Source organism: Siphateles boraxobius, unplaced genomic scaffold, assembly GCF_051911475.1.
Source record: "Siphateles boraxobius isolate OS27281-9 unplaced genomic scaffold, OSU_SipBor_1 55, whole genome shotgun sequence".
NCBI lineage: Eukaryota > Metazoa > Chordata > Actinopteri > Cypriniformes > Leuciscidae > Siphateles > Siphateles boraxobius.
In genome coordinates, this window is record NW_027509181.1 from 7678997 (window position 1) to 7692728 (window position 13732).

The window sequence follows — 13732 nt, forward strand, 5'->3', positions numbered from 1 at the left end:
TTTCATGTTGGTTCGAACCCAGTTTATTGCAAAAACAACCCAGTAATACTCCACTGGTTGATTACCATTATTCTTTTATATCCAGATCTCAAGGTTTCAGTGGAGTAGAGAGGATCAAAATCACAACTTGTTGTTTCATAAATATTTGTTGGTGTCGGCAGATACTTTATTAATTTACTTCTATACATTTCAAATGGACAAGTGCTGAGTTCTTCCTTATAAGCATCAAGACCAACTGTTGATAACCTTTTTTTTTTACAGGAACAATAAAGATATCATGGACATTTTCTCATTTCATTTTAGTGAAATGAAGAGTTAGACACTGTTGAAAGATAAAGTGTACGAGAGTACTGATTGCCCATCAGATTTCATCAACAAAAGGTGTGTTGACTAAGTTTCCACTGGAGGCCATAGTCTTTTTGCCAGACATGAATTTCTTTGCCACCTAAAAAACAAATGAGATCAATTTTGTTATGCAAAATTACAATCCAAATGATAAAAGCCTTATTGAAAAAAAAAAAAAAACTGAGGAAAGCCTTAAATAAACCACCATTAGCAAAAGATACACTTTCAATGAACATGTTGGACATACCCACTTATTTATTGTTACTATTTTTCAGAATACATTTTTAAAAAGCCTTATGCCCAAAGTATATTTCGCCCATCCGTGTTCTGCGACGGCCTGTGCACTGTCTGTTTGATGTATTTTTCGTTATCAGGACACCATTTTTGTGTCCATTCAGAAGAGTCCACTAAATGCCAATATGAACAGTTGTGATGTACTTCTGTGCAATAATCAAAGAAGAGTGTGGAAAGAGATACAAACAAGGGGGTAATCCATCAGCCGGAAAACTGAAGCCTCGCGGGAGCCGCCATTGTAGCAGAACTTCACCTGCTGTTAGCATTCCATTGACTCCCATTCATTTTGGCGTCACTTAGACAGCGAATAACTTTACATCTGAGGCGTCCAAAGACTTCATTTGTTCATTATTTATTTCTAAAGAAACACGACAATGTATAAAAGGCTCCATTACTTTGTATCTTACGCTAGGTCCCCGTAGAAGCCGTTTTAGTAAAAATAGGCTAACGATTGCGTCATAGCCACGCGACTCTCTTGTCGAAATTACCGTTTAGACAGGAGGAGAAGCTCGCAGGCAATCTTTTACTGTCTATGAGGCAATTGGGGGGACATGGAGGCATAAAGTCAAGGGAGAAGGCCATAGATAGAGAGTTCATAAAAGCAACGGGACAAAATATTTCAACTTTGTTTTTGAGGAATTGGAAATAATTCGGTATGTGGCACCACAACTAGAAGATTTACAACTGTCAAGACAGGTTGCTCACGTCACATCTACGTCGTCAAGCTCAGTTTGAGCCTTCCTTCGTTTTTGTTTTTTTTCTTCTTGTAAACTTTGTATGCAATGATAGATCTGCTACTTTTCTTCTATCGTTGAGCGAGCCCTCTAAATGACACAACAAAGCAGTTGTACTGCACATGTGTCAAACTTGCCGATCTGCACACATATCTGCGGTTGAGTATACTTTGAAAGCTGTATGGACACAACGCGAGACACAGCGGAACACGGAAAACAAAGTATACCAGGGCCTTAATAGTAAAGTCAATTATAAATAACACCAATGGAGATATTGGAATTATGTAGTGATAAAAAAAAATTAAACATTATGTACAGTAAACTAGCACACCAATAGGGGGTTTCCTAGGGACAACCTGGAGTAAAGTGGTTCTGTAAAAGCACAATGGTAAAAGGTTGTCTTTACCCAGGATTGAAAATATGATATTCTTGTCTTGTGTTACCATCCTAGAGCCTTTGCACTGGGATACCGTCACCCTAAGAGACAACAGTTGCTTACATTGACCACATCAGCCGAAGACACAGCATCAATTTTCTGGGTCACAGCCTCAGGGGAATGGTAGGAACCCTCTGCCATCGCCTGTGATCCAATAGCTTCCATTAAGCCCTCCGAACTCTCAATAGACATCAGGTACTCGGCCGTCAACTGATTCCTGCTCAGACGAAATTCATTAATAATCACATGAAAACAAACATGTAATGTGTAAAATATATAAATAGTATTGCACTGTATTCCTCAAGCAATCAAGATGATGAAAACGTACTTAGCTCTAATGAGGTCAGCCGCTGCAAGGTTTCCTTGTGCAATGTCATAAACTTGACCGACTGCTGCTTTGATGACCTGAACAAAAGAAAAAGACATTCATTTCTGGCTTCTTGAATAATATCTTAATTACGACTTCTTCAATCATAATTTAATGGGATGTTTCTTGGAAATCAAACCCAGGGCCTTAGCTAGCGCCACACGTAGAATAAATTCATGTTAAAATCAGAACGTGATGTAAATCACACATACGTCTTTGGCAGCATTAGCCTGGCAGATGGTGTACACTCCAAACAGACCAGAGTCAGTGTAATTGGAATTGAAGGCAGAGGCCTGCAACAAAGCCAGACAGACACAGTGTCAGAGAGTCTTTCATAAAAGCCTTTTTCTGAGCTAAAGGTCTCAAAGTGATACTCACATCAAAGGGCTGAGCTGTGACCTTTGAGATGGCCTGACTCAGTTTGCTTGTAGTGTTGGAGCCTCTCTTCACACGTGGTCCTGCTCCGAGCACATGCTGCAGTATGCTGAACGCTGTGGCATCAGCTGACGTTACGCTCGCACCTTCACTCGTCACCACCGCATGAACCAGTCCTCGTCCAGTCTGATGCCTCAGCTCACCTGGACAACAGAGCCAGAGACTAACATTACACAGCGAGTCAGATGCGGCATTCCAGTTCACCTACTTATAATATGCCCTAAAATTAAGCACTGTTTTTGTGAAGAAAACGTACATACTTTAGAGTGTGCAGCAGAGCAGAATTTATTTTTAACTTGTCACTGTCGCCTCTGGCTTGCTTAGTTGGGGACACTTAATATTCTACAATATTATTGATCTGGCTGTACTAATGCTGATGTATTTGAACTTAGCTGAGCTAAATTACATAAAAAATGTTTTGCATAACTGCTTTATAGATAAAATAAACTAATTTAATAATTGATGATCTTTACAAATAGAAATTAATCAACACTAAACTGACTTCAGTTGAACAGCCAAAATGCATAATCTTTCTTGTTATACAGGTGAAACTCGAAAAATTAGAATATCGTGCAAAACTTTCTGTATTTCAGTAATTCCAAAAAAGGTGAAACTAATATATTTAGTATATATAACTATATACATATGCATGATGATTATACTTTTCAGAGAGTCGACATTTCTGTATTTAAAAAACTTTTTTTATTTTTTTTATTTCATGTAATATTCTAATTTTCTGAGATTTTGAATTTGGGGTTTTCATATGCTGTAAGCCATAATCATCAAAATTATAACTTTTGTAAGATATTCAAATTTTTCGAGTTCACCTGTATAAATAAAGGTGATTTGACTATTACATTCCAAAGAGTTATCAGCCCCACAGTGGAAAACTAATCCATATCCTGATCGGCACTGAAAGAAACGGTTAAGCAATCAGAACGGTTTGGCCCTAGGGTGGAAAAGTGGCTTATGTTAATATGCATTATATCTTTTCATAAATACCTGTAGCCAAATCTAACATGCATTATAATATTTGCAGATTCCTTGTTACATCTGAAATTGGTTGTTTATCATGTGTTTTAATGCATTATATTTTATAAATGCCAAACAATGAATAGATAAGCATAATAATGTATTACAACTGTGGTTACAATTATTCATTAAACTGTACAATGTATTATAAGGTGCATTAGAAGACATTAATAATGCACTAAAAATACTATAAGAATGGATTTTATATTAACGCTTTAAGCAAACTGAGAAACCCTATACATTTTAAAAGCATTTTGCTAAAAGTTGATTTTGTCAACTTTCAAGTGTTCACTAAGAAACACGCGAAAAGTTCATTTTTTTTATAAAAGTATTGGATTGTTATTCAGCTCTCATGTGTTTTGTGTGAGGAACACTATCTTGCATTGTGTTCCTGTAACTCAGCTGGTACATCATGGTGCTAGAAATGTCAAGTGAATGTACAAACTGACAAAACACACACCTTGAATGTGCTGCAAGTTGCTTTGGATAAAAATATGCGTTTTGTATTGTAAACGTGCATTACTGTTCTAGTAGTAATAATGCTCTCTACCTCCACGGTACACAGCTTTGGATCCAACAGTGCCTGTTCCACTGCGGATGTTCAGGAACTGCTCGCCAACCTGCTTAAGTATGTCATGATCCACACCTACACAATAACATACAGTACAAATGACTAAATTCTTTGCCTTTTTTGGGTCAGATTAAATGGTTTTCTTTAATATAATATAAATAAAATATAATTACATACCAAGACCAACAAGGGCCATTCTTGCACTTGTAAAGTTGTTCTGAACAAAGCTGTGCATCTGTGTAAGAGGACATAAAAATACAGAAAACAGCAACGTTTAACTTTTATTTGTAATGCGTTATACAAAATTATTTGCTGTGGTAGATATATTTGAGCAGGTGCAGGATTGTTATTTACTTGTTGTCTACTGTTCTTAAGCAACATAATAACTTGGTGCATTAATAAAGAATGTTGGGATTGGTGTGTGGTCACAAGCGTGTATATTAGCTATTATACAACTAAATGAAACTTTAAAGATTGAAGAATGGATTTTTATTATGTTAGTGTTACCATTTTGAGTGTTTTATTGAGTGTTTTAGGCATTATATAAATTAGACGTAAGTGACTTAAGTAAAATATGTTGTTTTACCTGTTCTGTGGTGATTTGGCCAATCATGTAGTCTGGACAGTACAAGGAATTGGACAGGGCATTCTTATAAGCTGCAGCATGCAAATTCTCAATGACACCTGAAGCACAAACATGAAAAATAGAAACAGGAAGTGGAAACATTAGAACTGCCACCCACCAAAGTGTATCATAAACCAATGACAAAACTATACAGATCATTCTCCTCCAGTGTTCCTCATTTAGATGTCAAGCTTGTAATCCTTGTTTGTCAAAACAGACCAAAGACAAAAAGTGTAACATATATTTCCCATCCATTTCTTTCAGTGGTAGATCACAAGTTTGACTATTTTAGGGCCTTTTCTAAGTCATTAAGTGTGTTCATATAGCAAGTGCCACAAAAGTCACCAAGTTTATGCAAGTAAACAATTAAAAAAATTGGTCTAAAGTGACAGTCAGAGGGTTAAGCACTGCATACCAATCTGTGGAGTCTGCTTGGCAAGTTCCTTATCCACTTTCACCCTGTCAGTGAGGTCTGACACTTCCCATTGACGAAACTCAGGTGCAGTGGTCACATTGATCAGATACTCCATTACAGTGTCACTGTGAAAGGACACACAGACAACATGATTTCAGTGGAAGAAGAGTTCACACTAATCTTTATACATTATCATCAGACAAACTAATCATATGTACTACTCACATATGATCTCTCAAGCAGTCTACGGTGTACACCACGTTCTCCCTGGAGCTTGACACACTGCACATAAAAATATATTATATACATTTTCTTACAGAGTATACCATAACAGAAATGCTTTGAGCATAATAATGCACCAAATATATTATGCCAGTGATTGGCAGGTCTGTTCTGATAAGATCTTGAACAACAAAAGGGCAGAAAACAGAAGGTAAAAGTGGATCCTGATGCAAGACTAGTTGAGAATCACTATTATGTCACAAATAATAGAAGTTCAGAAGACAGTATTCTGTGACACTGTCAAACTGACCTTAAGCTTCCCCCAACAGTCTCAACACCGCGGCAGATTCTGAAGGCGGATGCTCCCTTGGTTGTCTGGAATCAGCAGGATAGAGAAGTGAGTGCTAATAGAGTCACAACACACATGCAGAACAGCAGTCAAACAGAGTCATGATCGATGTATACCAGACTGGCAGCCAGACGAAGCATGTGTGTAACACCGAGGTTGTCAATCGCCTCATATCGGCTTCCGGCCCTGACAAGCACACCAATCCGAGAAGCAGGAGAATAGTTTTCCAAGGAAGCAATCACTAACCCACTGGACAATTTTGTCACCTGGAATGTGGAAAAGAAGGAGTGCATTTACACCTAATTTGTACCAATTGCTTACTAATATCATTTTTGGCATTTTCAAGTTAGGCTAAACATTAATATAATTATTGATGTCACACAATAGACAAGAAGACTTGTTTTGACTTACGAAAAAGATGTCAAATTGTCACTGAGCTGTCATTAAATATTTGATAAGTTTTAACATCATTATTTTTGAAATTCATTTTTTTAACAACTGGAGTACCTCATTTAGTCGTTTCCTAATAGGGATCCAAGATTTTGACACTTTAGAGAGCACAGATGGCTAAGACTGTTGTCATTACTCATCTCATTGCACAAGCTAATGATGAACTGTCATCAGATGACTGATCTCACCTGCAAATTTTCACTTTTTTATTTTCTATATTATTCAAAAAACTAACGTGTATTTCTTGTGAATTTTCCAACAGGGATACAGAATTTGTTTTACTTAATTTCATGTTATATTTTGGTTGTATATGGGAGTTAATAAAAATATTACTATTTTGAAATGTCCGATTTATATCACCAAGTTGGAATTTGCATTTTAATTCAGCATTAATAAACCCCTAAATAGCATCCATGACTAGGAATTTTATAATGAATTCCATTTCTCAGGTTTGAATTACCCATAAACGTGATCAATCACACAACATAGGCTTTTTCTATAAAATAAAATAAAAATGAAAACAATCAAGATTTGAAATGCTGCTTATAGAGATTTAATTCACACATATTTTATAATATTTATTCAATAAATAGTTTAATAAAATTTAATAGAATTAATAGACTATGGAATAAGTTTAATATTAGTGCACTTATGTGGATATAGCTCAATATATTATGCAATCAATGTTTTAAAATGTTGATATCAACATTTATTTAAAGTTACCTGAAAATAATATAACAAAATCTTCCAAATTCCAAATCTTGGAACCTATCTGTTCAGTTTAAAAAAAGACACCTTGTACATTTCAAACCAAATAAATGTGCATAATTAGTTTTTAAAAAAAAACTAATACACTTATTTGTTTAATCACAAACTTGCATTCAACAAGTTAACTCTTTCTGGTATTGCAGCACAAATTTCAAATTCACCATGAGCATGGCAAATTCAATTCAAATCCTATTTCACAGACAGTACCCTAATATCAGAACAGAAACCCTCCCCTGCACCACACATACATGAACATCCTGGTACATGTGAGGAGCACCTGCCGAAACCTTGACCCCCGACAGAGGCACAGTTAAGGGCTGGTCCCTTCGAGTTGCCGCATAGAAGCGTCTCTGTGGAGAAAGACACAAATCATCATCTACTGACCTGCACTTCCTGCGGCAGAAACTTTACTGGCTCCACGGCTGCCGCAACCTCCACCTTACGGGCAGCCTGGGCTGCATAAAGCCTCCTCTGAAAATCACAAAAGACATCACGCCTCTGAAGAAAGAGTGTGTGCTGCAAAAATAACAGAATAAAGAGGGGAAGAGCGAGGCATGGGATGGCTACTTAACCCGTGTTTCACACAAACAAAAGGGGTGACGCTTGGGAAAATTAGAGATTTACAAGCCCTTCTTTTCATGTAAATTTCGGTTGAAGTCATAATAACATCAGAAATATGTAATTAAACATTCTATGCTATATTGAGTGATGATCTCATCTAATAGAGGTAAGTAGTAAAATTATCATCATACTGTTGCTGACTTGCTGCACCTACCTCTTACAACTCTAATATTTTTTATTAAAAATATTAAGCTCATGTCTCTTATGCTCATCAAGCCTGCATTTATTTGATCAAAAATTCAGAAAAAAAAACTGTAATATTGTAAAATATTATTACACTTTCGAATAATGGTTTTCTATTTTAATATACTTTAAAATATAATTTATTTCTGTGATGCAAAGGTTGAATTTTCATCAGCCGTTACTCCAGTCTTCAATGTCACATGATCCTTCAGAAATCATTCTAATATGCTGCTTTGATACTCAGTTGTTACCAATGTTGGAAACAGATGTGCTGCTTCCAACATTGATAATTAACCAGCATATTAGAAAGATTTTTGAAGTTTCATGTGACATTGAAGACTGGAGTAACGGCTGAGGAAAATTCAGCTTTGCATCACTGAAATAAATGATATTTTAAAGTATATTAAAATAGAAAACCATTATTTTAAAGTGTAATAATATTTCACAAAAATATTAAAAATAGTAATGTTTCCAAACTTTTGACCAGTACTGGATGTATCTATCTATCTATCTATCTATCTATCTATCTAGTTTATAGAGAATTCTAAAAAGCATTGCACGACATACTGTACATATAGTTGTGTGTGACAAATACAAATTTGAAATTAATATTTATCTAAAACTCTATCACTACTCATTTTTAAGCATAAACCTTAATAAAAAAGCTATTAAACTTTAGAATTAATGAATTGCATGACAACTAAGATAAGTAAACCCTTTTCTCTCTCACACACACTAAATTTTCATTATGTCACTCTTCCTGCTCTAGTACTGCTGACTTGAAAGTGCTGTCATATCAGGAAAGGAATGCATACGAGTCCATGGAAATGTTTAGAGAAAATATAGCGTAATAAATTAAATTGAACGAAAGAATAAATAAAATAAAAAACTACACATCTAAAAGTACAGACCTATGAGTATAAAAACCATAATTGGTCTTTATACAAGAAACTAACGTTATATAGATAGCTGCTAATGGCTTTTAATTTTTAGGATATGGTTCCGTTGCATCTAAAAGACTGAAAGCCACTGCTATACATACCTGAATTTAAAATATGGATAAAATGACGAAGTTAATAAAAATTACATGTTGAGAGCTGAACTGACAACTGTATGTCTTGTGAACCAAGAATATCATCGGGTATATCACCGTGAGAACCAAGGCCAGAGTCTGCACCACCTTCACAAAATATGACACCAAAGTCTGCAGCAGAACCTCTACTAAGTAATCTTTAACCCTGTTAATGAAATTCTCACCGATAACTGGCTTATTCCCCGGATCCCCCTCATCTTTTCTCTCTCCTTCAGACAGACCACAGCAATATGGCTGACCTAAGGATGTCCTACCCAAAATCCTTCGCTCTCTGCTTCTTCTTCTTTTATTTGAATGGCGGGCTGGTGTCATGAGCACATGCCGCCACCTACTGTTCAATTTAATGCATCATATTCAATGCCTTTCTCTGGCCTATCCCTTAAAAAATAAAAATAAATAAACAAAATAAAACCCCGCTGACGCTGCGTGTTCAGCTCCTCCAGCTTCCAGAGTCCCTCTGAATCCAGACAGATTCATTACTCTCTCTTTGTTTTATGGCAGTTGGGCAACCAGCTTATTGTTGTACATTTTCCGCCACTTGCTGGGAATGGACTGTGAGTAGATGACTTCATGGGAAAAAAATAATAAGAAAAAAAGAAGAAAAGAAAAAGGTTGAAAATTCTACCTATATTTTACTAACTTTGTTATTTTATTAAATAAAATATTCATATTTCATTTATTATTTATTAAATATTTATTTTTAAACGACTTACAAGCCGTAAAGCTTTCCTTGTGGAGCTTAGACATATACAAAAATAAATAAATTGCTCCTTACTTTTTGGATTTTTTTATGTTAGGCTATTCCCTTTTTCTGTTACTTTCTTCTATTTTTTCCTCTGTTTTTTAGTATTACATGTGCAACATTTTGTATTTTTTTTAAATGTTACATGCATGTTTGTTGGAAATAAAAGTAAAAAAAACCCATTGCTTTTAAAATGGATTGAGGTTTTTTAAGTTTAAGGTTTTAAGCTTAATTTTAATTTTAAAAAAAGTATAGTTTAATTTACTCTACTGTTTAAAAAAAGCTTTTTAAATAAACAAAGCGAATTACTATTAGTGATAGGAGAAACTAAACTTTTCGAAACTAAATAAATCAGCAAAATGTGCTGTTTTGAAAAACTAATTAGTTTTTCAAACTACCTTTTACAAACTAATTAATTACATGTGTTTGTATGAAGATTTTACTACGAAATGTAAACTACAACTCATTAAATACCATTTGACACGAATTGTCTGCCTAATTTGTTTATTAATTTACGTTTTAAACAGGAATTGGATATTTAAGTCTCAATTTTCATTAAATGTTTATTAAAAATTCATTAAATTAACCTACATGATCAAATTGACTCGAGATCAGTTAAAACCTTCAGTAAAGCTCCCATAGATATATATGTAAAGGTCCAAGCAAAAGATTCATGAATGTTCAGAAGAACTAATAACGAATTATTATTACTACACTAAATACAATAGTACACTTCAGAAAAGAGATCTGAAAAAACTTAGTGCTTTTAAAATATTTTATCATAATGTATTTTAAAGCTTAACACCATATAAGCCATGATTTTAATATGAAATGTAAATATAAAAGAAAAAAAATCGACTACAGGAAGTGGTTAGAAACGTGAGCATGCGCAGTGCGCATTTCACTAACACGTGTTGCGAGACGCAGGGAAGCAGATAGCAGGGACGATCTCAAAGCTGCGTTGGTCATTAAAGTGACTTATTTTGTTTATTTGCTCAACCTTAGCCTTTTTCTGTTTACTTGAATAGTATTCTCCTCCGTGAAGCTATTGCCGAGAGGACCCGTGTGTATCTAAGTTAGTCACCGGCTAAAACGCAACAAACACGATGGTGAGTATCACGTGTGGGACTTCATACTAACGTTATCTCTCTGATTCGTTCACTAACGTTACATTAAACGTTGAGATGTTTTAATTTTGCCTGCCGAAAGTGTGTTCATACACTAAACATTATTTAAAAAGATAAGGTTTATGTTTTTATCCATTTTAACTGTATATCTAAATACAAACATTGTTGACCATATACTAAGTCTCCCTGGGTTAATTTTATGAAACGTTAGATGGGTGTTTTCTCGTTAACTCTTTGTTCTTTTGTGCCCTCTTTACACAGACTGAAGCTGAAGTGAATCCTAAAGCCTATCCTCTGGCAGACGCCACGCTTTCCAAAACCATTCTGGACCTTGTGCAGCAGGCGTCGAACTACAAACAGCTGAGAAAAGGGGCCAATGAAGGTAACGTTAAAGTACCTCAACATGATTAATGTTTAACAACATTCATGATATTAATAAAAAAATATGCATTTTAGGCTACTAGTGATGGGCGCTTTCGAAATATTTCTTCATTAAGATTAAAAAAATGTTCCGAGTCTATAGAGAACCCAAGTCCCTCCCCTTCCGGTGGACCACCATGGGACCTTATTTCCGAAAAAAAAGTATGGTAGTCAATGGCGAGAGACAACAAATATTTGGATCCCGTAAGAATTGTGCCCTGAATTACACACATATGGTTTGTCAATTTAAAATATACATTTTAAAGTCAAGAAAGTCGCAGTTTGATGTAAAACTGTTGAGGTAAAAGACTGTGAAAATACGTAATTACAAAGACTACAAACCCAAAAGGTGTGCATGTGACGTCTTACCTTTTCTCTCAATGAATTAAGCTAACTTGACTGAAGCTAACGTCTGTAATTTTTTCTATAGTCTAACGTTATAATCGTAACGTTACGCCGTCATGCCTGTGTGTTTTGTACCAGACTGCACACACACGAGCTTGGTGACGTACATAGTGGGAGACGAGAGATGTAGTTCATTGAGTGATTTTCACATAAAACTAAATGTTACTCTTCTGCTTTATGACAAACTGTGACTTTCTTGACTTTCATAATTATCTTTTAAATTGACAAACATCATATTTGTTATTCAGGGCACAGTTCAGACGGAATAAAAAGATCGCCATTGACTACCATAAATATTTTTTCCGAAATAAGGTTCCGATGAGCCGGAAGCAGAGGGGAGGGACTTCGGCTCTCTATAGTTCCGAAGCTTGTATCAAACTCGCCAAGTCCCACGATTGCAGCAAATGATGCTTCGTTACGTCATACCGATATTGATTAAGAAACATTTCAAAATTGGTTTATACTAATTTAATTCAATTTTTTATTTAAAAAAATTGTGGGGGGGAAATCTAAATTCTAATGATTCGCCGCTCGATTGCGTTTATCTGGTGAACGCACGGATGAGTGTTTAATGGTTTTAACTGATCTCAGGTCAGTTGTATAATGTAGGTTCATTAAATAAATTGTAATACTTATGTGTGTACAATACATAAAAATAAAATAACATTAATTGCTTGTAATTGACCTAATTTGTCTAGCTCAAAATAACACTTAATATTCAGATTCATATTTAATGTTTTTAAATGTATTTTAAATCCACTTTCATGAAAACATTTTCGATATGTTTTGTAAAAGGTGTCATTTATACATTTATTTTGCATTGTTAATTGTTTAAAAAAAGAAAATTAAAAAAATTAAAAAAAACATTAAAAAAAAAGAAAAATCACGCTCCTGTTTGACCGAAAGTGTGTAATTTGTGTGGAAGTGCAAACTATTTGCATGTCTTTTGTTGATGTATTGATACAACAATTATTCTGGTTTTCATTTAATATATGTTCATAGTTAAATATATGTGTGTGTGTGTGTATTTTTTTTAAATATATGTACTTGACGACCTAACTTGCATTTTAAAGCTCTTTTAAAGTCTGAATGGGAGACAAAAATAACTGTGATAACCCCAAAAATTACACACTTCAGCTTTAATCAGCTAAATTATCTACATATTGGGAATGTTACTTTTGCTAGCTCTGACTTTCATTGTCTTCCACAGCCACTAAAACTCTTAACCGTGGGATTTCTGAGTTCATAGTGATGGCGGCTGATGCTGAACCTCTGGAGATCATTCTACACCTGCCGCTGCTGTGTGAAGATAAGAACGTGCCGTATGTCTTTGTGCGCTCTAAACAAGCTCTCGGGCGTGCATGTGGAGTGTCAAGACCTGTCATTGCCACATCAGTCACCATCAAAGAGGGATCGCAGCTGAAACCTCAGATTCAGTCTGTGCAGATGTCTATTGAAAGACTCTTAGTTTGAGCTCATGCCTTCTACACTTTTGCTTTCTGGTTTTTTAAACAGTGATCTCTTTTGTACTTTTTTTTTGTTAGTTTGTTTTCTTGCATGCTAAAATCAAGCAATGTTGAGTGTGACCCTCAGTTTCTGACAGCCGAAATAAAGTTCGGTTAAAATTAAATTACATTTGCTTGGTTGTTTGTGCAGTATGAACATTTATCAAACCCATCTAACATTTTTAAAATAGAATAAAATGGTCTCCTACTTTTCTGGTGTTACCTAATGCAAACTGGAGAATGTTATCATTGCATATAATTTTTTCCCCCCATAGTGTGATATATATAAAAATACAATAAATTCTGACAGATGTACAGAAAAGGTATAGGCAAATGTATCTTAATTGTATATTAAACATTGGAATTCACCATAGTAAATTGAGATTTGAAGATCATTTTGGTGGACATAAATTTTAACCTTGTCTATTTGTTTTTTATGCTTAGTTTTTCTTGATGACTTTAAGAAGTCACCCAACATGAAAGAAAACAAAACTAAGAAGCATTTAATCTTACTTCCGTTAAGCCAATGCATTTTCTTTAAACGTTTGCTCATATCAAATTAAACATCTTAGGTTAGTTGTCATGACTGCTTA

At 34.9% G+C, this 13732-nt stretch overlaps 2 protein-coding genes across 3 annotated transcripts; one reads left to right on the top strand and one right to left on the bottom strand.

Moving 5' to 3' along the window:
* On the bottom strand, positions 1–9239 carry uqcrc2b (ubiquinol-cytochrome c reductase core protein 2b). Of its 2 annotated transcripts, none has more exons than XM_077205997.1 (14): positions 9105–9239; positions 7428–7514; positions 5942–6091; positions 5787–5851; positions 5480–5536; positions 5255–5379; positions 4801–4898; positions 4392–4449; positions 4194–4289; positions 2555–2754; positions 2389–2469; positions 2138–2214; positions 1873–2026; positions 1–445 (listed from the first exon to the last, which is right to left on the bottom strand). In XM_077205997.1, exons 1-14 carry the CDS (start codon positions 9135–9137, stop codon positions 362–364), a joined length of 1365 nt encoding a protein of 454 aa, XP_077062112.1. In that variant the 5' UTR covers positions 9138–9239; the 3' UTR covers positions 1–361. The 2 variants fall into 2 exon arrangements, with proteins under 2 accessions (XP_077062112.1, XP_077062111.1); XM_077205996.1 differs by lacking the exon at positions 7428–7514 and adding an exon at positions 7292–7393 and having other exon boundaries at positions 9105–9232.
* Positions 9240–10564: 1325 nt separating this feature from the next.
* On the top strand, positions 10565–13264 carry snu13b (SNU13 homolog, small nuclear ribonucleoprotein b (U4/U6.U5)). Its single transcript, XM_077205999.1, has 3 exons — positions 10565–10791; positions 11071–11191; positions 12845–13264. Exons 1-3 carry the CDS (start codon positions 10789–10791, stop codon positions 13105–13107), a joined length of 387 nt encoding a protein of 128 aa, XP_077062114.1. The 5' UTR covers positions 10565–10788; the 3' UTR covers positions 13108–13264.
* The last annotated feature ends 468 nt before the right edge of the window (positions 13265–13732 follow it).